The following is a 22,314-nucleotide window of genomic DNA, read 5'->3' on the forward strand; positions in this document are numbered from 1 at the left end:
TCCTGGTTAGTAAGAACTACAAGTATTTTCTTCTGAATTACCCTTCACACTGGACAATCACCAGGGCTTTGGGCCTCAAAAGTGTTATAGCACAGGAAATCATCATGGCCAAACTCTTGTGTAGTTTCCTGGCCTCTAGAGGACTCTCCACTGGCAAAATTAGGAGAGACTCAGAAACAGAAAAGACGATAAAATTCATTTTACAAACTAGGGAATAAGGCATGTGGCAGGGAGACAGAAAGTGCTTTTGGGAAGAGGAATTTCACAGGGTTTGGTGTTACACGAGCAGAAGGGAGCTGACTGGCCCTGCATACCCCATATTTCATGCTGGGGAACTTCCACCAGAAATCTGGTTTAAGTGGAAGTGTGCTGGAGGCAGCCTGTTTTTGTGCAGTTCCCTGGCCAGGTTGCTGCAGTTCAGACACAAGTTGGATAAACATCTGGGATTGCATTTTCTTTTCCAATTAAAACTTGAAGTTGCCCAATGTTTGCCTGCACGGTGCAGTTCTCTGCCACTGAAGTTACTGTTAAGTGACAGGAAAAGGCACTCTGGGCTAAAGAGTTCAAGGGTCTGCTTGCAGTCTGGGAGAGGACAGCTGAGTAAAAGCAGCATTTTGTTAGATTTGGCCTATGGTACTCAGGACAGTCGTTGCTCTGGAGCACATCAGGGCAGTTCACCTTGGAAAATTCTGCTTCTGTTGTCTGTGATTGTCTTTGATGCTCATTTGGGTGTTGATGGTTTCCTTCCACTAAAGTTATGTTTACTCAGTCCAAGGATAGTCAGAGCTCCTCATTATAGTGCCTGAAGCTAAACCCATGTCTGAATGGCAGTATGTATTACATGCTGATCTCTCTCGCTTGAAAGCCACTGTTTGGCACACTGCAAGGACTGAAACAATTTGCAGGCTGGTCATCTGTTGCTAGCAACTGCCTGGATAGGCACAGCCAGAACAGATGCCTTTGTTCTGGTTTTATGAGAGGAGAAGGAATTGACCCCACTGAATATTTGAGAAAACAGATAGCAGAGCTGTTGCTTATTGAGCCTTCTGCTGTACCCTCTGGGTAGGTGAAAGCGGGGTATCTCTGGAGCTGTGCCTACCTGGTAGAAAATTAATACAGTGAGGTTGGTACAGATGTCTATCTTCATGCCTGATTTTGGACTGAAGCAAAGGAATGATACATAATTTTCATATAACCTCTCAATAAAACAGTGATAAAGTTAGGAAGAAAACTCATGAATTCTAGTTCCCAGGTCCTGGCATTATACACTATGAAAAAGTCCTTTATATACATATTACTCTTTCAAAGCAAAGTCTGAAGCCAGACAGGTATTGCGGGGCTTGAAATTTGGAGAGTGTCCTCTTTCCTTGACTTGTCCTGTTTCTCCTCTGTTCTTAAAAGATTCTTGGTTTTCATTTCTGTCTCCTCCTTTTGTTTGTTTCCCTTCCATTTCTTTCCTTTGCAAGTATTGAATGCTCCTCTGGGAGTAAGCCTAGCCACATGTGCGTGCAGTGATGGTTTATTTTTATTGGAGTCGTTGCCTGTGACTGTTATTCATTACTATAGGAAGAACTGCACTAACAAACTGCTCTGAGAGCTTTTTTTTTTTTTCTTCACTGTTGTAAAAAATCCTGGTTTGTCCATAGCCGCTAAGAGTATCTGCTGCTATCATTAAGACATTGAGAGTTTGGAGCTCGGGCACTGGTACTGCCTCCTGAATGTCCTGTTGTGTCTGGTGTTGCAAAGCAGAATCTTAGCTTATCTCAGCTTCATTACATGTTGTCTCTTTAGGTCAGCTTTTCAACCATCTGTCTACCTCTCTGCTACCAAAGCAACTCAGTTGGCCTCTGCTTGGGGAAGAATTCATGGTTGCACAAAGCTAGTGCAGTCACTGACTACTGTTATAACCTCTATTGGTAATGAAGGGTACAGCCAGAGCACCACCAAACAAGCTCTCCCTGGGATGAAGTGGCTGATTCAGAAAAGGCTAGTCAAAAGTATTATAAAATGCTTTTACCTCACTTGCACTTCTATTGTTACGACTAGATAAATAATCAACAGCCCTATTTCCTTACTTATATTCTCACTTTATTTAGCACTGACTCTTAAAATCAAAGGTACTCTGTCAGGATTTGATTGAGAAGGTTTGATTCTTTGTTATTAATTTATATTTTTTACTGTGTGATGCTGATATTTCAGTATGAAGAGTTCTTTGAATTATCCTATGCTCAATCCATCTCAGGTTTTCCTTCGAGCTTTTGAAGGCTTTCCCTTCATTAACTTTCTTACTCAAATCAGCATCCACTGTTGGTCTTTCCCCTGAAAAACTGTCTTAAATGCATCCGTCTGCATTTCTCCCTCACTTTTATGAAGATGAGAGACAGGGACTTCATGGCTTTGCAGTCGTAGCAGTGATGTTTTCTAATACATGGAATTTGTATGCATTGCACTAACAGAAAATAAACGGATGTGCTGCTGCATTTTGGGGCGTGAGACGACAGCAGGGTGGTCAGCTGCCTTTTGAGTGTTCATTTGCTGTTGTTTCCAGATGTATGCTAGTGGACATTTTTAGGACGTACACAAAAAATCTCCTTGCCTATTTTCTTGCACTAATTGGTTTGGATTTATGGAATGCTTCTCATAAAGTGTCTTTAGCTGCCATTGTGGTTTTTCTATAAAGTAGTAGAAAGGAAACCCATTCCTAAACAGTTTCCTCTGGACAGGATTTTCTTATGGGGGAAGGAGAGATACAATCAATTTAAATTGCTCTATAAAGAGTTTTATTGAGCTGTGGACCCTTAACCTGGCCTTGATGAAAGCCTTTTCAAACAGCTGGACTTCAAGGAACCGCATCTCTCAGGTCCTGTGCATGGCACAAATGAAATCATCTTTTGCTAAGAAATTATTTTAATCCGAATTGTGATTTTCTTTTTAGTGGGTTTTTTTGTTTTTGTTTGTTTGTTTGTGAGGGGGTTTTTTTTGGGGGGGGGGGATTTGTGTAAGTGGTAGGGACTCCACATCTATTGACAGTACTGGGGCACGTTTGTATCCCCACTTCTCATTGTTCTCTAGTGCTCAAGACATCTTAAGATTTCCCTGTGTCAATCCATTAAGTTTGTTTTTACCAGGGAGAATATATGTGTGGAGTCTAGACACTTAGGAAGGCTGAAGGATGACTGCATATATCTCTTTTCCCTCAACCTGTCAGTCTTTCCTTTTTATTCCCAATTGTTGCCCAGTTTCTACTGTAGCCTTTCCTACTGACAAGCATACAGGTACAGACAGTACTTCTGGGGTGGCTGAGCTTTCTTCTGCTTGAAAGGGGAAAATCTGTCCATAGAGAACTTTTCCTTGCAACAGGAGATGGAGGAAGATACAAAGCAGGGGATAATCATTTCCATAAGAAAACACAAGTCCCTGATAAAGACAAACAAACTCTACAGTGATTTGCTTGTGAAGACAATGTGATTTGATAACATTTTATTCATATTTTGGTACTGATATCACCTATAAAGTCTTTAGGAATGTATTTCATTTCTGAACTTCAGTTTACCCTTATGCATAATTGGGTTGCTTTTTCCCCACTCTTGTAAAGTGTTTTTAAAACCTACAGATTAAGAACCACATACAAGTAAAATGTTGTTATCCCAAGAATCATTTGCGGTGGGAGATCAGTAAATTGTTTATAGGTATATCCTGTGAGTTTAGTAAATGACTGCAGGATACCTAAACTACCTTTTTTCACCAGAACACTGGAAACGTTCTAGGGTCACTTCTTGCTTCTGCAACAAGAAGCAGTTATCTCCCAAGGTAAATCAACCTATTGCGAGAGTGAAGCCTCAGATTGCTCCAAGGTCTAACAAGCACTAGTGTGTGGTGAGGCTTGGCAGAAAGCACAACCATTTTTCCTCCTACCTTGTAAAATGCTGTAACATTGCCCTGAAGGATGTTTCAGTGTGAAGAGGGAGCAGAGAACAGCTGGTATACTGCTGTGTGAAGCCTTAACACTGCGGTGTTAGTGCCTGTTAGGGAGGTCTTGGTTCTCTCCTTGGGCACCTTTTCGGTGGGCTGGAGGCAGCATGACCTGTGGGATTGGGAAAGAGAGCTGGCCCTGGGAACTGGGTTGTAGCTCCTGCTCAAAAGTAAACGACCTACAGAATAAGGACTGCCACTTTTGTTTCTAGAATATATCAAATTCCTGCGCGTAGGGCCCAAGATGTACCAGAAGGGAAGGCAGTAAAAACAGTAATGAGCTCTGCTAGGATATCTGATGTAAAATCAGCTTTGTTGTTTTTCTTACTGGCATTTTCCTGGGCTCTGTTGCAGCTGAAAAAACAACCCTTCTAATCTACAATAAGAAGGGAAATTCTGGCATGAAGATTGTCCACCCAGACAATTTGGCACATTTAGGGGAAAGATTTGTTTGGCTTAGCACTGATTTTATTAGCACGTGAGTCTAACCGAACCTTTGAGATAGTCTTTTCCCTGTTGAATGACACTGTCGATGGTGTAGGTTTCCTTCTCGATTCTCAGCTATGCTCTTCCAAGTGAATGTGGTATATCTGGAGAATTCTCCTGAAATGCACCAACTATTAGCAAAGATTGTTTACTGCAATAGGACAACAATATGAATTAGGAAAACCCCATCAAGCCAGCGTTGTTTCAGCAAGGGCAGCAAGGGCAGTAAGAGCCAGAGTCCTTGCACGGATCTCACGTATTTGGTCAGTAGATCTGAATTCCAAAATGTGTATTGACTGTAAATGTGGTTTTGTTATTCATTCAGTCCTTAGTGCACATATACACATTTTATCAGTACAAAAGATGAGATAAGGTAAATCTAGCAGAAAAAGAAATCTAAAGAAAAACTTAACAGGCAAAATAAAAAGAGAAGAATATGTTCACTGCTAAAAAGCTGACATACTTTAGAAGAGGCTTCACATGGTTTCATTCATATTTCTCAGTCATTGCTGAGAACAAATTTTTTGTAATAGTCTCAGTAGAAAAAAGGGGAAGAAACTGAGTGTCTTTCCAGTCTAAGCGGAAATGATATATTAAAGGTTAATACAGCTGATTTTCTCAAATATTTCATTGAAACATCTTAGTCTGTTACTTTTGTTAAAATCATTAGTTTTCCATTATGAATTTTTTTTTTTTTTACCATGTGAGAGCTCATAGCTCAGTTGAAATCATCTTATTGTTTCACTATTTGGTAGTTTATCATCCTGGCATTTTGAGAACTAAGTTGATATAGGATGCTGTCCCCTTCATCATCCTTACTTTTTTTTGGCAGGACACTGGCTTGATTTCTGATTATCAGACTACTTCCAAAAGTCCATCCAATATGTTTTTCAGTTCATCACTTTCCTTGCTATTGACAGGGGATGTCGTCCCAACAATAATTAGTATTTTATGCTGGGCTTCTGCAATAAATTTCTGTGATTCATTTCTTCCATAAATCCTATAAACAATAAATTTTATTAAGAAAAATACTTTCCCTAATTAAAAAACAAACTTTAATGCACAGTTTTTCTGCTGTCACCATCAATTCTCTCTAAGCCTTTTGTTTCTCAACTCTGCCTGTCTCCCATTTATCTTCCTTTATCTAATCTAATGGCATCTATCCAGTTTCTATTCACTTTTCATCAAGGTGATATATTTCCTTTTCCATAGTGCCTTTGTGTTATTAACATGCCTTATGGCAGAAATCAGTTTTCAGTTGTTTTATGTTTATTCTACGTTGTTGGTGAATAATAAATAACTATTACAAACCTCCTGACAGGGAAATGTGATGCTAGAAAGGAAAGAAAAGAAACCAAGGTTTGACCATTTTGTATGGTTAGGACTCTGCAAAACTTAAAATAGTTTTGATTTTTACTTCTCTCATCCATCTCTATCATTCATGCTTTAGCGGGGCAGCAGAATAAAAAGAACTGCATGTGGATTTTATATTCCATTCCAGAAGCTCATGGATAGCTCATGGGTAGCATTCCAGAAGCATCGTGGATAAGACTCAGTACCGTTTTATCATTTTTCTATTTTCTATTCATTTCATAATTTAAAAAATATTTTTTGTAATCTAAATACCTGTTAACTGTTTTAGACTATTATTTACCATTACTATTTACTCATTTCAAAATTTGTACTCCTTTTAGTGCAACTTTGTGTTAAGATGAAAAAAGTTCTGGTGAGGCCTGAATTTCATCTTTGATTCCTTGATTAAATAGCACTTATAAAAGCTGTGTCTTTTGCTTATCTGGTTAGGAAACAAAGCAATAAATTCCTTTACATATGTTGCAAACATTAGTAGAGTTGTATTTTCCTTTCTTTTTTGAAGTGAAAAAAAGGAAATCTTTTATGCTGGACTGAAAATTTAGGTTCTTAATCTTAACTTTGGAAAAGTAAGATTGTGGAAAGAAGTTTCTGTTTCAGCTTGTTAAAAAAAAAATTCTGATTCAGATCCAAGTTCAGATAATAAACCTTTCTGTACTCTCTCTAGTTTTTAGCCAGGACTGATTTAGAATTGGAACAAGAGATAAAGTTAAATATATGTGAGTTTTAGAAATTCCTGTTCTGCTTCTGAGTTATCCTGGAAGACCCTTTGTGTTCTCCACATCCTCAGGTGGCTGCTTAGAGTCTCAGGGAAAGGAGCAGATGTTCACCAGAAGATATATATGAGAAGACTTTAAATTATAAATTCTGTATTTGAAAATGAGCAACTTTTTCTTGGCTTAGTGACCACAAAGATCCTTACTTGCATATGAAACATCAAGGGACATTGTTAGAATGTATTGTTCCAACTCTGTCAGTTCTATCAGCATAAAAAATGAGTTGGCAGAACTTCGGTGCTTCTCAGGATGCCCGTAGGACTTGAAGAGAGTTCATAGGTCATGGAGTGCATCCGAGGCACTGCTTTGTATCCCTTTCATAAAATTTTAATCTGAATCCTAAAAACAAAGATTTTTTTTTTTAATAGCCTTGCCTCTCTCAGTTGAAGGCTCTTCCAGAATCAAACTTTGCAAATGGTTATAAACTTTAAAATTTTCAGCCAAAATGTCTTCTTGGCTGCACATTTGTTCTTGTGCCAGGGTTGTCAGTTTGAGAAGCTCTTCTCTTTCTTCCTGCTCCATTCTCTCTCGTTTCTCCTCTCCCTATTCACTTATGCACATAGACAACAGTCAGCCTTCATTAATGCTAGATTCATTGAACTAATTTTTTCTAGTGGCCTCTCAGATGAGCGCTCCATTCTCCTCACCAGCATATAGCCCACCTCTTGCAGTTCAAGTTCATGGATGGCCTGTGCTGTATATGGTTTTCCAGATTAAACCTTGATAATGGCTTGTAAAGAAACACCAAGAAACAGACTGGGTTTGCTAGGTGTACATGGTGGTGCACTGTATGATTGGATCTGACATTGTCCTGGTTACATCACCTTATGGGTCAGTAATCTTGTGAGGTACTAATATAACTGGAAAGTGTTTTCTTTTCAATAACTGTTTCCCCTATTGCCTTGCAGCTTGTGTGCTTATCTTTGCTTTCTTCATTATCAGTTCCCATTTACCAGTGTTAAAAGCTTTGCGGAGATCCAAACAGATGAGGTCAAATTTATTTCAGATTCCTAAAAAGATCAAAGGAGGATGTCAGGTATGTCTGGAATGACATCCATGTTTTGTTTTATACCATTTTTCAAGTTGTTAGTTATTTTTCACTTCAAAATTTCTGCATGATAGTGAAATCACATTGCAGGCCTCAACTCAGCAGTTTTTAATCTTCCCTTTGAGGACTGTGTTTGTTGCTTCTCAGTTATGTTGCATCATCTTCAATTTCATAGATGTATGACAAATACTGCTTATCAGAGCTAAATTCACATGCTGATTGTTACAGTGGTTTTTCAAAAGAGAGTGTCTGTTTTCTACTGAATGCACTAAGCTCGTGGAGTTTTCTTTCCACTCAGTTGTTATTTCTATATCTATATGATACAGGTAATTCCCATTATCTGCCTTTTCCTCTTTTTCAGCATTGTCCTGCTTGTAGAAAACCGATTATTTCTTCAGTCATATCTAGAATATATTTATCACTAGTATCACTATGCCAGTATCTTTTCATTATACCTCCAATTTTTATTTCATTTTTGATATTGTTAAGAATCTTTCCAGGGTCAACATTACCTTGATTTTTTGTTTTTGATTTATACTTCTACTTTTTAGCCTCCAGAACATAGTTTTCTTTTTTGGTATGTATTTCCTTCTATGTTTGATAAGTTCTTTCTGTATGCATACGAGCCTACTCTGTGTTGGCTATTCCAACCAGAGGATGGTTTGCAATGATCTTTTATGTTTGTTTGGTTTTTTTTCTTTGGTTGAAACACAAATCTGAATACATACTTTTTTTCAGTTATGTTAATGCAGAGATTGGTGTTTTAAGAAAGAATTCTATATACTCTATCTGGTTGTGAAATATGCAGTCATACTTTAAAGGTTATTTTTCTCAGTAAGCAAACACTCAAAATAAAGCAATACCTTTGAATGTTCTGAGCTGTTCTTGTTTCGCTAGGAAGGAAGCTCATTCTGGGCCTGAGATGTAACTCAGAAGAAGCAGCAGCCCTTCAGAGGGGCCCAGTGATATATTGCTGAAAGGATGTGATTTATTATGTTTTTTCATTGCTATACTTAGTTATACACACACTGTAACTGCATAAAAATGCAGTAACAGAATGTACATAGGGTTATTTGAATGTCTATCCATTTGCACGTACATATAGTGCGCCTAGTGCACGTGCATATATAGGTTAGTATTTATGTGCATAGCACGGCACAGAATGCCAAAAATTTGACCTTAGCATAAGATTTGTAACTGTTTCACTTCGGGCCTTTCTGATTAACCATCCAGCTGTTGTGGAAGACCCTGTAGCTGAGCATTTGCACAGGTTTTCCACCCCATCCTCTCCCTCATGTATTGAGGGCGAGGGGTGTGTGAAGCACCAGGAAGCATTCTGCTCTCCTCCTGGCAGAGTCCCCTCCTGCAGCATCAGTGCTGGCTCTGGGGATAATGGCGGGCAGGGAAATTCGGGTTTTGTCAAGGTGCGCCAGGGACGTGGGATGTGACATGCCCCTCCTTTCTCCAGAAGTTCATTCCAGAGAGAACGGTAATTAACGTGGAAGAGAGGAAAGTGCTACTGCAGCAGTTTTCCTACTTGGAGTAGTTCACAAAGGTTCTATTGCATCCTGAGGTGGTTTTGCCAACTTCATATGACTGAAAGGAAAACACTGACATTTGGACTGGTCTGATGTTCTCTGGCTGTACTGTGGTCTTTATGTGCCTGCTTTTTTTACTGCCTGAAGAAGAAGGGAGGCTATGTTTGGTTTAAATTCTGAAAACCATAAAAATGTTTGCTAGCAGTGGGTAATAATGGTTAGATTTGAAGAACCGGATGTATGAAGATTTCGTTTCTTCAGCCTGTATCAGAATCAGATGAGAAAGAGTTGCAAGATACCTAAGCATAGTCTTGTCTGCAGGCTACATACAAATGAAACCAGCCTACTTTTACAGACACCCTTAGCATTTAAAGTGCTACAGAAAAGTCACGCAAGCCTTGATTCTGCTGCAGAATTTGCTACCAAATCCCATGGTTACATAAGGACTCTGCAGTGCTCAAACCTCTGGTGCTTGATATTCTCAATCTTACACTTAGGAATAAACGGCCTAGTCCCGTATGTCTATGAAGTGGTTCAATACTGGCCGACTTTCCAGTGAAATCTGAGCAGCTTTGGTGAGCATGAACTTCCTTGTTTTTATGTAGTCTCTCTTGGCTTTTATAAAACCTGCTCACTGTTTCCCTGCTGATCATTAGGCACCACCAGCTGAAATTCGTATGCAGAAACCCTTATGAGTGCTTGAATGCTTGGCAGAATTAGAGCATGACCTTTGGAAATAATTGAGGGGGTGGGAGGGGTTACTCCATTTGAAATCAGCAGTACCTGTTTGTGCCCCACACCTCTAAAAATAAGGTTGTTCCTGTCTGTAGTTCTAAGAAGTCTGTACTTGGATGTATCTGGCAGAGGGCTGCCTCTCTTGGGCTGAGAGGGTGTAGTATCCGACAGGGCTTTGGAAATGTAGTCCCTGAGGAGTGTGAAGGCTCCACAACATGCTGCTGGGCAGGCCTCATGGATGAGTTAGATGAAACCAGTGCACTGAAGGAAAAGAAGTCATCAGGCCTGCCCTGAGCCCTGAGCAGTCATGGCTTGGGCTCTGCAATACTGCTCTGCTTGGAGCAGATTCCTGCAGAGGATCAGCACAGGCTGAGGAGGAGCTGCCTGCCAAACCATGTCCTCAGGGGCCGGGAAAGTGAGAAGGCTTTTCCAAGGTGCACAGCCATGGCTGGGAGTGCTGGTTTCCAGTTCCTGGCCTTTTCTTCTATCTGTTGAAGAGATGAGCAGAGAAATGTGTTTCAGCTTTGATGAGCAGCTCTGTGCTGGAGGCAGAGCAGCAGCATGCTCTCTGCTTCAGCCACTGCTGTCCGTGTCTTCTGCAGGCCCACACAGGGACTATTAGATAACTGTTTATGCTGATCATGCTCTGGGCAGAGCTTATGAAATTTTTCATTAAAATATGACTTTCATGTAGGTGACAGAATGGGGGGTATTTTAGGCAAGCTGTGAGGGAGCAGTCCTCGGCAATGAGCAAAAATCAAACAGCCAAGCCAGAAAGCCTGGCACATTTGTGTGAGTTTGCCACTGCGAGTCTCACATCGCCTACCCTCCCAACAAACCCATTTCTTTGTCTCCAGAGCTCTGCTGCAGCTCATCTTCCACACTCCATACGAGCCAGAGAGCTTGGGATGTTTCTGGCCTGACCATGGAAGGCCAGCACACACAAAAGCTTAGCTAAATGCAATGGTGCTATAGACCCTGAAGGAATTCCAGTTCCTATTTTGACACTCCAAGGTTAAGATCCTTGAATAAAGCTTGACTTGGTCATTACCCCTTTTGCAAAAGAAGGACATCCAGATATTTGCCGTCCCTGGTGTGGTGACCCACAGGTGGACCACGCTGCTTTCAGGGGCAAGAGGAGTTTCTTGTTCTTCAGTTCCAGGTGGAGTTCTTGGAGAAGGTGAGGGGTGCATCTGTAGAACAGCTAACAGCAATTAAAATTGTTTCACAATGGCAGTTGCAGTTTTGCTCAAGTTTGTGTCTATCTGACTACAACTACTTGAACCAGCAGGAATGATTAAGCTTAACAGGATGCCAGTAAGACAGGCAAAATGTGCTGCTTTTATGATGGTGGTTTTCTAGGACCTGTGAATCCTTTTAAAATTGCGGCATGATCTATACATGCATGTAAGAAGATCTTAACTACTTAGAAGTGACAGGGCTAGATCAATAACTACCTTGTTATTTCTGCAGTATGCTTTACTACTTCTGAAAGTTAAATCCAGTGAGATTATTCAACAGATTTGAGCTCTAATCAGGATGTTATAAAGACATGTACTTATATATTACTTGTTTGTTTTGCAGCTTCTGGTTGCTAAATCCCCTGTTGCTCCATCCTCTGCCTTTTTCTACACCATTGAGAAATCAGGCTTGGTTCTTCAAGGTAAGACCAGAGCATTGATTGTTTTGCCTTTTCAGTTACTATTTTAAGCAGGCTGAATGTAGATAACAGCAGCTATTGCTGAAAATGGAGCTGTTTATACCTAATTAAAAACTCACACCTTTAAACAGTCTGGCTAACAAGGGCAGCTTGCTGATACATTCACTGTTTTGTCTTGGATTATGCTAAATTAGTTGTTGCATATTCCTGTGGGTCTAAGAATGGGCCCTGAAATTATTAATCAAGGCTCCCTGTTTTCCTGCAAGGTAAAATAGAATGGTTCTGTCAACATTGTTGCTATTGGATAGATTTCTCCAGGAGAAACATACCTATCTACCATTAATAACCTGCTCTAATAAATAGTTCTTCTTTAGCAAATGGCTCGACATCAATAAAAATACAGGAAATTAATATCTGTTCTCTATTTTTGTGATTAGCATTTTAATGCTAATGCCCCATGGCCCAGATTCTCTGGGATATGAGGTAGTGTACTGAAAAGCTGTGTATTACTACCATGATGTCAGGGAACTAGGGTTCCGTGTGGCCATGTCCTAAGCCATGTACTTTCAGACCACAGCAAAAGGGAAGTTTAGCCCTTCCCTTTTTTTCCCCATCTATCTCAATAAATCTTCCTTTAATGCCCCTACTTTTTGACAGACATTCATAGATCAATTTTGTTGAGTTGCTGTCTGTTGATATGCAGCCTGGCTCCTGATTACTGCGTCAGTTCAGCAGACTAAATAAAACTAGTCAGCGCCTGTCACTTTTTGTTCAGAGGTTATACTCTGGTATGGCATTAAAAAAAAGTGAGTATCTCTGTTTCTGAGCTCACTGATCCCATAAAGCACCTCGAACATTTTAAGGTATGCAAACAGTTCCTTCTGATTGCCCATTTCTCGCCTTCCAACAGGCTATGCCAGACCAGCAACATGTTCACTTTTACTAATGACAAAATACACTCACATCTCTGGTGATACGTAACGTAGGAAAACAAAAGAAACAAAAATGTTTTTATGCTGCATTTCTGTTTCCATTTGATACATCTACATAATGATAATAGGGGGGTAGGGGTGTCCATCTGGTGTTTCCTAAGACTTTAGGTACTATACCCAGTGTATTCTTAGATGACATTTTGGGAATTTGGTCTGGTTTATTTGTTACCAGTAATTTTTAAAAGGCTACAGGAACTGTAAACAATTTTTATTAGTTTAAACTAAAATGGCTTGCAAGAGTTGATCTAGACATATTTTGGTTCAGTATAGGGCAGAAGACAAGCTACTTTTCTATCTTGAATATTTTCTGAGTTGCAGAGATGTCTGGTCATTATAAAAAGGCAGACAATTTCCTGCTCTGTCCTCAGGCACTGATGTAAGTGAAACTTTGGGAAAGAAAGATTTCCAATTTCAGAAATGGGAAGCATTTGTTCAGAGAGGATCTTTATTTGTTTCAGTTCTTTTCTGTGAGACAGGACTATAGCTTTCCAAGGACTGAACCCTACCTTTAACGAACAAATGGGCCTGGTAACACGTAGTGATGGTGGAGCAGGACTCTGATAGAAGGATAGCACTGTATTAGGAATATGGCAATTGCTCTTTTCCCTGTATCCATGTTTCTGGGGTGCACATTTAAAACATCATTCATTGTTTTTCTAAAATCAAGTGAGATACCATTTTGGATTTCTCAAAGTAAATGCTGTCTCTATATGAAGCATTTTTTGTACATTTTGGAAGGCAGCTTGAAGCTCCTCTTTGTCTGAGCCTTTTCTACACCCTTATGTTTCCAGTTTAGATATTTTTCTCCATGATGGCTATTAAGGAAGGGCATGGTTCCCCTGATAGTGTGACTATTTTACAGAGATTTGCAAGCACTTATACACAAGCCGTCTGAGTTGTTCAAAGTAAATATTGCATGTTCTCATCCTACATTTCAGTGATCATTATTTCTGTGGAAAGAGTAAGTGAGCAAATCACCTGGAGATGGCTGTTTCAGATAAGATGGAGAAAGGGGCACAAGGCTGCCTCGTGCGACAGTGGCTAGTATTTATGAGAGTTGTAGCTGGTGCTGCTTTCCAAAGGGAAGTTGGACACAAGGTAAGATGTCGATAAGTCAACTGGCCATGGGTCAGCCGGTGAGGGAGTGTCCCTGCGTTGCTGCTTGAGGGGCATCGTATGGCGCTAACAAGTGGAATCTGTCCCGCAGGCTGATTGCAAAGGCAGCTTTCCCATTCAGGCTTTGTTGTTGAATTCAGTTGGTGTCAGGAGGTGAGCACATTCAGAGTGGCTGATGGGAACAAGTGGATGGGTGTGGGAACTGGTGAGAAGCAGCAGCTGGCTGAAGTGCCCAGGATTCTTTCTTTTTACTCAGGGGGTCCCATCCCAGGACCATTAACCGATAGGCCATAAACAAATTGATATCGGAAAATGTGGCTGGAAACTCCTTGGTTAGAGAGGGTGAATGGGGAATGAAAGACAAAGTGAACGTGTGATTTAACAGTTCCATAAGCAATTTCCATTGCCACCTCTGAGGGATTAGGATGTGTGGAATAGGCTAAAAATGAGGAGGAGCTCCCCCCCTTTTTGTTCTGTGGGCTGGAGGATAATAAAACGGCAGGAGAGGCAGTGCAGCTAGTTAGGGATTTCACAGGCTGCTATTTGATGCAGTTTAAGGAGCCCTTCTGCTATTGTTGCAGTTAAAATGGGAAGCGGAACTGTTCTCCATTCGCAAAAATCTCCAGCGTCCTCAGGAAGAGGGCTGAGAGCAAAAGGCTATTAAGATGGTAATGCTGCCCCATTTGGAGGAGTGTATCAAAATCCTCTTTGTCAATGTAAATCGCTGCTCTGTTTCCCTGGTATCTTTGCATCTCATGGCCTCATTGCAAGCACAGAGTGCTTGAAGGAGACCCTAGTGAAGGCAGAACTGCTTCTCTTTTATTGTCAGAGGATTGCTCCAGGTTGCCCAAGGGTACCACAGAGAAAACTTCTTTGCTTTTACAAACTTGAAGTATTCAGGGATGAAAAGAATCGATTTGTTCACTCATACTTTTATTTCCATTTGCAGATTAGAGAAATGAAATTTGATGGTTGGAAAGCAAGATCGGCTAGTCAGAGATTTAGCAAGGGAAGTCAGCCTTCAGTATCCTCCTTTCATTGCTTCAGTATGCACTGTGCTGTGGAGGGGGTGGAGTGCAAACCAAAAAAAAAAGCCTTAATTGCCTTTATATTGCAATACAATGTCATGTAATGTACTGCATGCTGTACAGTGTGACTCTGTATGAACCTGAATTGTGAATGCAAAATCTATTTTGCAGAGATCTTAAACAGGAAGGCAGAAGCCTGGATCTAAGCACTTCAAAATATTGGAAGTTTTACTATCTGCCTGTGTGTTCTGTTTAAGGACTTGCCGTTGCTTCCCTAATTCAATACACTAGTTAAAGTAAATGAAATGATACTGTTACGAATAACAGCAAAAAAGCTCCAGACCTGACTGATTAAGGGTGCAAGTCACAAGATGATTTTTCTCATTGGCAGTGATATAATTTCTGGTCTGGATTGGAAATCACTAGCTGGTAATTGTGTTTCTGGTGTATCAGTCAGAACAGATTCTGGGCTGTTCTCCCCTTGTAGTTTCATTGATGCTGAGTGTAACACATACTGGGTTAGGGCAGCTGAACTTGAAGGTGCCACTTAGTCATGCACACACATATACAAAAAAGAAGATAGGCTGAATAAACTGACGTCAGTTTTAAGCTGTATTTGGTGGGCAATCGTCCGAGTCTAACTTTAGAAGCAGCAGCATTCTGGGATATAAATAGCAAGCAACAGAGCCTAGCTATTAGCAATTGATAGCTCACCTGTTTGTGGACATAAGTCTCATCCCATCTCACCTAAGTAAATGCCCTCTGTTACCAAGAGGATGGTGCTGCAAAAGAGGACAGGGAACATGGTGGCTGAATGCCAACTGGAGAGTCTTTTTGCTGAATGCTTTAACCAAGTGATTAACATTGCTCTTCACTGAAAGAGCTCAGAGGCACTGAAAACATAATAAAAAGGCAAATAATACTAGTGAGCTAGGACTTGCCTTTGAATAATCATTTATTTTCAGTTTCATAGGGTTTAAAGATGGGTGGAATCAGCAGTTCGTCCAAACTGACCTCCCACATATCATACATGTTTCCTTCAGGTACGTGATAACTTGTTACACTGAATCATGTCTTCTAGAAAGGCATTCACTTTTATTTGAAGACATCAGGAAATGCGAGTTCCTGGTTTGTCTTGACAGTGCTATCAGGTTTTAGCTACCTTGCTGCTAAATATTTGTTCTGTATTTCAGATTAGAATTTGTCTACCTTCAGCTTTTGGCCTTAGTACTTGTCATGACCTTCAGTGCTAAATAAAGCACTGTTGCTGTTAAATGGTTGCCATTTTGCAAGAGTGTACTTGACATTAAGATTTATCCTCTTTTATTCTTCCTTTTGAAAGAAAGTTATAACTACCTGCAAACTTAACCTCAAAACATCTGTGTCTCACGCTGACTGGCTCCCCTCACTACCCAAAGGAAAGACAGAATCCTCAGCATTGCTAAAGGGAAGAGTTAGATTCTTGTGCTGTCAGGGCTGGATAATTAGTTGATTAATCCACCTTTTCTCCTGCCCTCTTTTCCACTGCGCATGTGTCTGTGTGCGCACAGCCACGCTCACCTTGCCTATAATGTCTTACTGAAGTAGGTAACTTCTCATAAGTAGAAAAAAATATATGTGGCACTCGGAAGAGAGTGTCTTAGGTTTTGAGTTTCACAGTACTAAGAGGGGAAAGATCTGGGAACAGCTAATTCTAGGGAAACCTTGATGCATTGTGTTGCATTTGTCACTAATGTAATGAAAGAGACTCATTTTGATCTCAAAATAGCATAGGGTCTGGATTTGTAGTGCAGCATGGCAAACTGTCTCCAAGTGCTATAACTAATTTATGTGGCTGAAGCAAGTGAAAAGTGCCCCATTTTATTTTGTAAAGAAATGAGTAGTGAGGTAGAAAGGAAATTCTGAAAGAAAGGGCAGCATTATTTGTATTGTATTGTGTGAGTTTGAACAGTGAGAGACAATGATTTACTGCATCAAAAGCTTCTATTCAATTGAAGAACTGTAACTATAAAGTGACCTTTGTCTCGAGCAACATGGATATAATCTGTAAAATGTAGCAGGGTTGTACTTGATGTGTGAATGGATGGAAGATTAATGGGAATAAAGTTGTGCATTGCTATTGAGATGGTAACAGATTTGCAGTGCCACTGGTGATTTCCGGTCCTATTGGAGGGATAAAGATGAACTGATCATTGTTAGGGTCTCTGTGGGGTGGAACCGTTTTTGCTGTATTCCCCATAGGACACTGAAAGTCTCACGCTATTTCTAACAGGTTTGTAACAATGAGAGAAAAAAAGTCCACAATTGGTTTGTAGGCTAGGTTTATTCTGGCAGTAAGGAATGTGAAAAAAAAAAGACTCCCATCATCCCAATGCCAGCAAAATCACCCCTACAGATGTAACTGACATCAATGAAAATGTCCTTTCATTCGGCCAGTTCATGGCATTTTGGGGAATGGGTTACTGAACCTGACTCAGAAATGGCATTTTCTCAGATGAGGGTGTCCTCACTAGGTGGCTTTGTGCAAAGTGCTCTACTGCTCTGCGTCAGTGTCGACAAAGCCTCACTGGAGTAGCTGAACTCAATGGCTGTCAAATCAAGAAGTCCAGAGGAACAAAGCACAGATGCAAAACCAACTAAAAGTGGTAATGAAGAGAGGTGGGTGGAACATATTTTAATTGTGAAGGAAGACTAGAGGCATCTTGAGTCATTTCAATAAAATTAAATGTTTCTGTCTGTGAACACGATCTTTCTAGTGAACTAGTAGATAGACAACAGATATGTAAGGTTTCTGGCCACACTTTTTGTCTGTGAGCTTAACTTTTGGGATGATATTATGCTGGATAAATCCAGTTTAGAACAAAGTAAAGTATTGCATTACTTGCTTATTTCTGAACACGTATGTAAAGACACTGAAGATACAGTACTGCTTTCTTGCCTTGAAAGCCAAACTTGCCCCCAAATGCTTTGCTAAATTCAACAGAAGTGCCAGCATTTAATTTTTCTTAAGGTTTACTAAATGTAATATGAAAACAAAATCTTAGGACAAGCAGTGTGACAAATCTGTTCTCATTTACATGAGTATGAATCAAAATTATTTTAATCCAGTGTTGCTGAAACAATGAGCTGAAGAGTGTAAGTCTGTATTTGCAAAGATGTTCCTCTCTTTTTAAGGCTGGCATAGGCTTCCTGGGACAAAATGGTGCCACTTCATAGAAATCTCCTCCTTACCAGTCTCTCTGTAGTGAATTCCTGATCAAAGTGGGCTGCTCCCCTGTGTTTTCAGCACAGTGCTAAAGCAAATGGCCTTTTCTCCAAAAGGCTTTTAACATAAGGAGTGAAGTTGTCTGTTGATTAGAGGTAGTATCTGTGATTTGTGACAGCATATTGTTCTGGGAACTGAATGTTGTAGGAGAAGATCAAGAGTCTTACTAGTAATTACCTGAATTTAGTGTAGAAGATACTACATCTTTCAAGCCACGCATTTGTAGGCTAAGGTAAAATGTACCTAAAATGGACTTAGTTTTCTTCAGTGAACACAGTCATGAGTTCACTTTGGCTTTAGAAAGCCAAAAAAGTCTGTCCAAACCCATGTTTTCAGCCATAGTGAAGTCTCATGCTCGTGTGCAGCTTATGAAAGTAAAAGGCAGTTAAGTCTCACTGTGATTTATCCCTTTCTCACGTAGCCACAACCACATTTCTTTTGCTGTCCTGAAAGGTTATGTCTGTTCTGGCTTCACCACTAGCATGCTTGATGAAGCCATCACTACTGTCATTTTCTCTTGTAAAATGCTAGTTAGCAATAGAGGACTATGACCCAAATGATTAACCTTGGTAAGCACACACAACTTTTCTTTAGCTGTAGTACTTTATGCATTTTCCATGTTAAAATCTTGTAAAATCTCTCAGTGTACAGCCTGGTTGCCAAAGGGAAATGCTGGACACTTTATTGTTGCCTGTGCTGGGGAGGGGAGAGTGGTGTGGAGATCCAGCAGATAGCTGCAGTCTAAACCTGGAAGTCTCCAGAGTGTAAATGTGTGTAGACAGGCACATTGGAATAGCACTTCATCTAAAATAGAAAACTTTGCCTGAGCAGGGGCTTCCCAGCACAGGGATAATGCCTTGCAAATAGGCTTCCTGCTGCTTTGGCCCCAGTACTGTTTTTTCTTTGAAACTTTCTCTATATTTCCAAAATTAATACACCTAGAACAACCTCAGGTATCTCAGCATCTGATGTGTAGACTTGCCCTGTCTTTAAAACTGGACTAACCACAAATTTAAATGATCTTATCATATAAGCTTAAATCTGTCTTGATAAGATGAACAGGAATATATAGCACTTTCATAGAAATACACGTGATAAACCCTCCCAACAAACAGGTTCTTACTTCAAAAGGTTTTTCTCATTACAGTCATTCCCTAAAACTAATAACATTGGGCTGTTACTGTAAAGTATTTTCTGTATGTTCATTTGAACTTTTGACATGGTGTTAATGATTGTTGCAGCTCTTCTCAACATTTATGTTGTAGTGAAATCTGGTCCTTTGTAATTCGTTTCTGTGAAGACCCCTGAAAACTTTGTGATACTAAATTTCATGGCCAGATTGAGTTAACCAAGAGTTACCAAGATGAGAGAGGCAACAAGTGTAGTCAGCAGTTTGTTAGAGCATGGTGTATCAGCCCTGGCTGTTCCCTGGTTTGCCATCTGAATAACCTTAGGGAGTCTGCCTTAGGGCTCAACTGAGGCAAAGCAGTGCATTAGTGACTGTATAGGTGAAGAGGAAGCACAAGCAGATGATGCTACAATTAACAGTTCAACAAAAGATGTTGCTTTTGAAAAGATTTTACTTTACTGTCCACTGAATCTCATTTTCATTTGAACTTCCTAGCTTTTCCATTACAGAAACGATCTCCCATATAGTCAAATGTCCTGTGAAGATGTAATCTCCAGAAGCAGCAGCAGAGATGCGAAGGGTGATGTTCTTGGAAAATGCTGTGGGACTATTAGAGTGCTGTGAAGCAGTCTGCAATAGAGTGATTTCTCAGAGTGCTGGGTGCTCTTGTGAAGACTTAAGCTGCAGTGTGCCTTACTACTGAGTGAATTATCTTAGGTAAGCAGGCTGATGTCCTGAGTCATGAACACCAAGCATTGCATTCATGAACATGTTCTGAGTGAGTTTGGGGATGAGACTCTTTTGCTTAGTAGCATAAAGAAAACATCCCATTCCTCCTTCAGGCAGTGTGTGTTTGGTGAAGGACTTCAGTCTTGAGGCATGTCAGGTGGGAACTGCATGCTAGATCTTTTACTTTCTTCATGCCCTATTTGTGCTGCAAGTGAATTACCCAGAAAAAGGTATTGGGCAGCCAGGCACATACATTGCAGCTGCGAGTTTGCAGACTGTATCCTGTCTGCTATGGTCGTTTGCTGAAGTTCACAGAGGGGCAGAACATCCTGTTTGCTCAGTTTTCTTTGTCTGCCCTGTACCAGCACCGGGAGAATATTCCTATATATCTTTTCTTTTCTGCTCTGAAATTGGATCACAGTACTCATGAATTGTGTTCAATAGCTGGAAATGCTGAGGATATCCGATTGCTGAGGTCTCTTATTTTAAACACCACATGCCAGGAAAAGTATGTGGGATCCCACCAGCTTAGCACTGAAGGGTGCAGGATGCATCAACAGGAAAACCAAACAAAACATGAAGTGAAATTCATTTGGAAAGGGGAGGGACTCATATACCACCCATCAGCAGTGTTTAAACTCTTCGTATCCACACAATAGGCCTTTTATTTTCCCTCAGTTCTCCTCAATATGCAAACTATGTTAAATTGATTTTTAGAGCTGCAGCTGTCACCAAAGTCAGTGGGAGCTGTAGGTGCTTGTTACCTTTGAAAATCAAGCCAATGTATCCTAATGTGGAAGCAAAAGCCAAAACCACCAAATTAGGGTGGTTAAAGCATAACTCTGATAGTTCTGTAATGCGATCCCAGCCACCTTCATATTTGATACAGGGGCCCGGCGTCATGCTGTGCACACCAAAGCTTAAAGGTATGTTGTTTCTTCGTTGCCTTTCAGCCCTCCTTCCCCTACCGCTTTGTGGCCTTGCTTCATCACTACAGTCCTTCCAGTTGAGTAATACCGAACAGGGCTCTATTGGAGTTTATCAGAGCTAACTGTTATTCATCCAGAATACTTTCTTTTCCTTGAGAAACAGGTTTGCTCCCCCTTTTTCTCTTGAATGTGCATTAGGCTGAACTAGGGAGTGAGTGGTCACATAACTGACCCATAGTTTCCCACCTACTGTAGCAGCAGCAAGGGCAAGCAGCCACCCAAAGCACTGTTTGATTTTTATTTGGAAGATTTGTCATGCCCTAGCAAAGGTTCCTAAGCAGTGGCCAGAAGTCAGAGCAAGCCCAGATTTCTCCAGTGTAGAATGAACTAAATTCCACTGTCACATCTGAACATGAGGGGAGAAAGGCATCCCTCCCACTGGTCCCAGCTGTCTGGGCTCCGGAAGGACACTGCATCCTGCTGCATCACTCAAGGGCACAGGAAACTTCAGCGCTCAGACTGAATATACAAACTCAAGTCCTCTTCTGGCAGAGGGGTAAATGAGCCGCCCACCTGAGGGCTGCGTGGCGCTGGTTGAGGTCAGCTCACCTCACAGTCAGCTCAAGAACGTGTCTTTTGTGGACAGGTCTTTGCAGAAAAAGTACCTTGGCTGAGTATGAGGCTATCTGCCTGTGTTTGCTCCCCTTCCCAGTCACCACTGGAACAGCCACATCCACCAACAGCTGTTTTCAGTGTAGCTTCTTGACTGTGCCTGGTTTGGTGGTGCAGAGAGGACTGCACAATTGTCATTAAATTTGTTCACCTGTCCTTCCCATAGTGTGAAAAGTGAGTGATAGTTTAGTGACTTGTCCAAAACAATTACTTGGCCAAGAAGAGCAGAAGTGCAGGAATGCACAAGTGGTAAGTTTGTGGTAAACTGCGTTTGCCACCTGGCTATTGTGGATCAGAGGGTATGGATTTTGTTGGGTGACTAAAGGCCTTTTTGTCCATAAAGTAGGAGATGAGACAGGGAGGGATCTGCTGGTGACGTTGATTTCAGGAAATGTGATCAGATGCCTGTATGTTTTCAAATAAAGTATATTCTGAGCCTTAACTGTGTTCCTCGTGTGCACTTCCTTCAATAGTTGCTGAAGATTAAGTTGTTTTGGCTTTCTTTGTTTTTGTGGGGTTTTTTTTTCCCCCTAATGCTCAGAATCAATAGCTCAACTGGTTCAGAGAAAGCTACTTTAAATGCCCTTCTGTTCCTGCACGCCTCTTAGACTGGCAGTTTTCTCAGTTCATTGGTTCTGTGTCATTTATTTTTTTTTCCATAGCGCCACATATTGTTAGTAAAATAAGGAGACTTTAAAACAAAGGAAGTAGAGGTAATGTTGATCTTGAAACACCAGCAATTGAAAGGACCGTTCACGGTTTCCTTCAAAACAAAACCAAGTGGTAAGATAATGCTAACTAGGGCTGGATGCCCAGGAGGGCATCATAATGAGGCATCCACTGTTATTGTTCAACTCAGTGTTTGTTC

At 40.7% G+C, this 22,314-nt stretch overlaps 1 protein-coding gene across 3 annotated transcripts in view; it reads left to right on the forward strand.

Annotated features, from left to right (window-relative positions):
- The window catches only part of RAD51B (RAD51 paralog B), a 437,358-nt gene that overhangs the window by 290,096 nt on the left and 124,948 nt on the right, over window positions 1-22,314 (forward strand). For all 3 annotated transcript variants that reach the window (XM_030481940.1, XM_030481941.2, XM_030481942.1), the window contains one exon: window positions 11,511-11,589. In XM_030481940.1, the coding sequence (XP_030337800.1) occupies window positions 11,511-11,589 (79 nt within the window). The remainder of the gene's footprint in view (window positions 1-11,510; window positions 11,590-22,314) is intronic.

The sequence above is a fragment of the Strigops habroptila genome, chromosome 4 (genome assembly GCF_004027225.2).
Source record: "Strigops habroptila isolate Jane chromosome 4, bStrHab1.2.pri, whole genome shotgun sequence".
NCBI classification, from domain to species: domain Eukaryota; kingdom Metazoa; phylum Chordata; class Aves; order Psittaciformes; family Psittacidae; genus Strigops; species Strigops habroptila.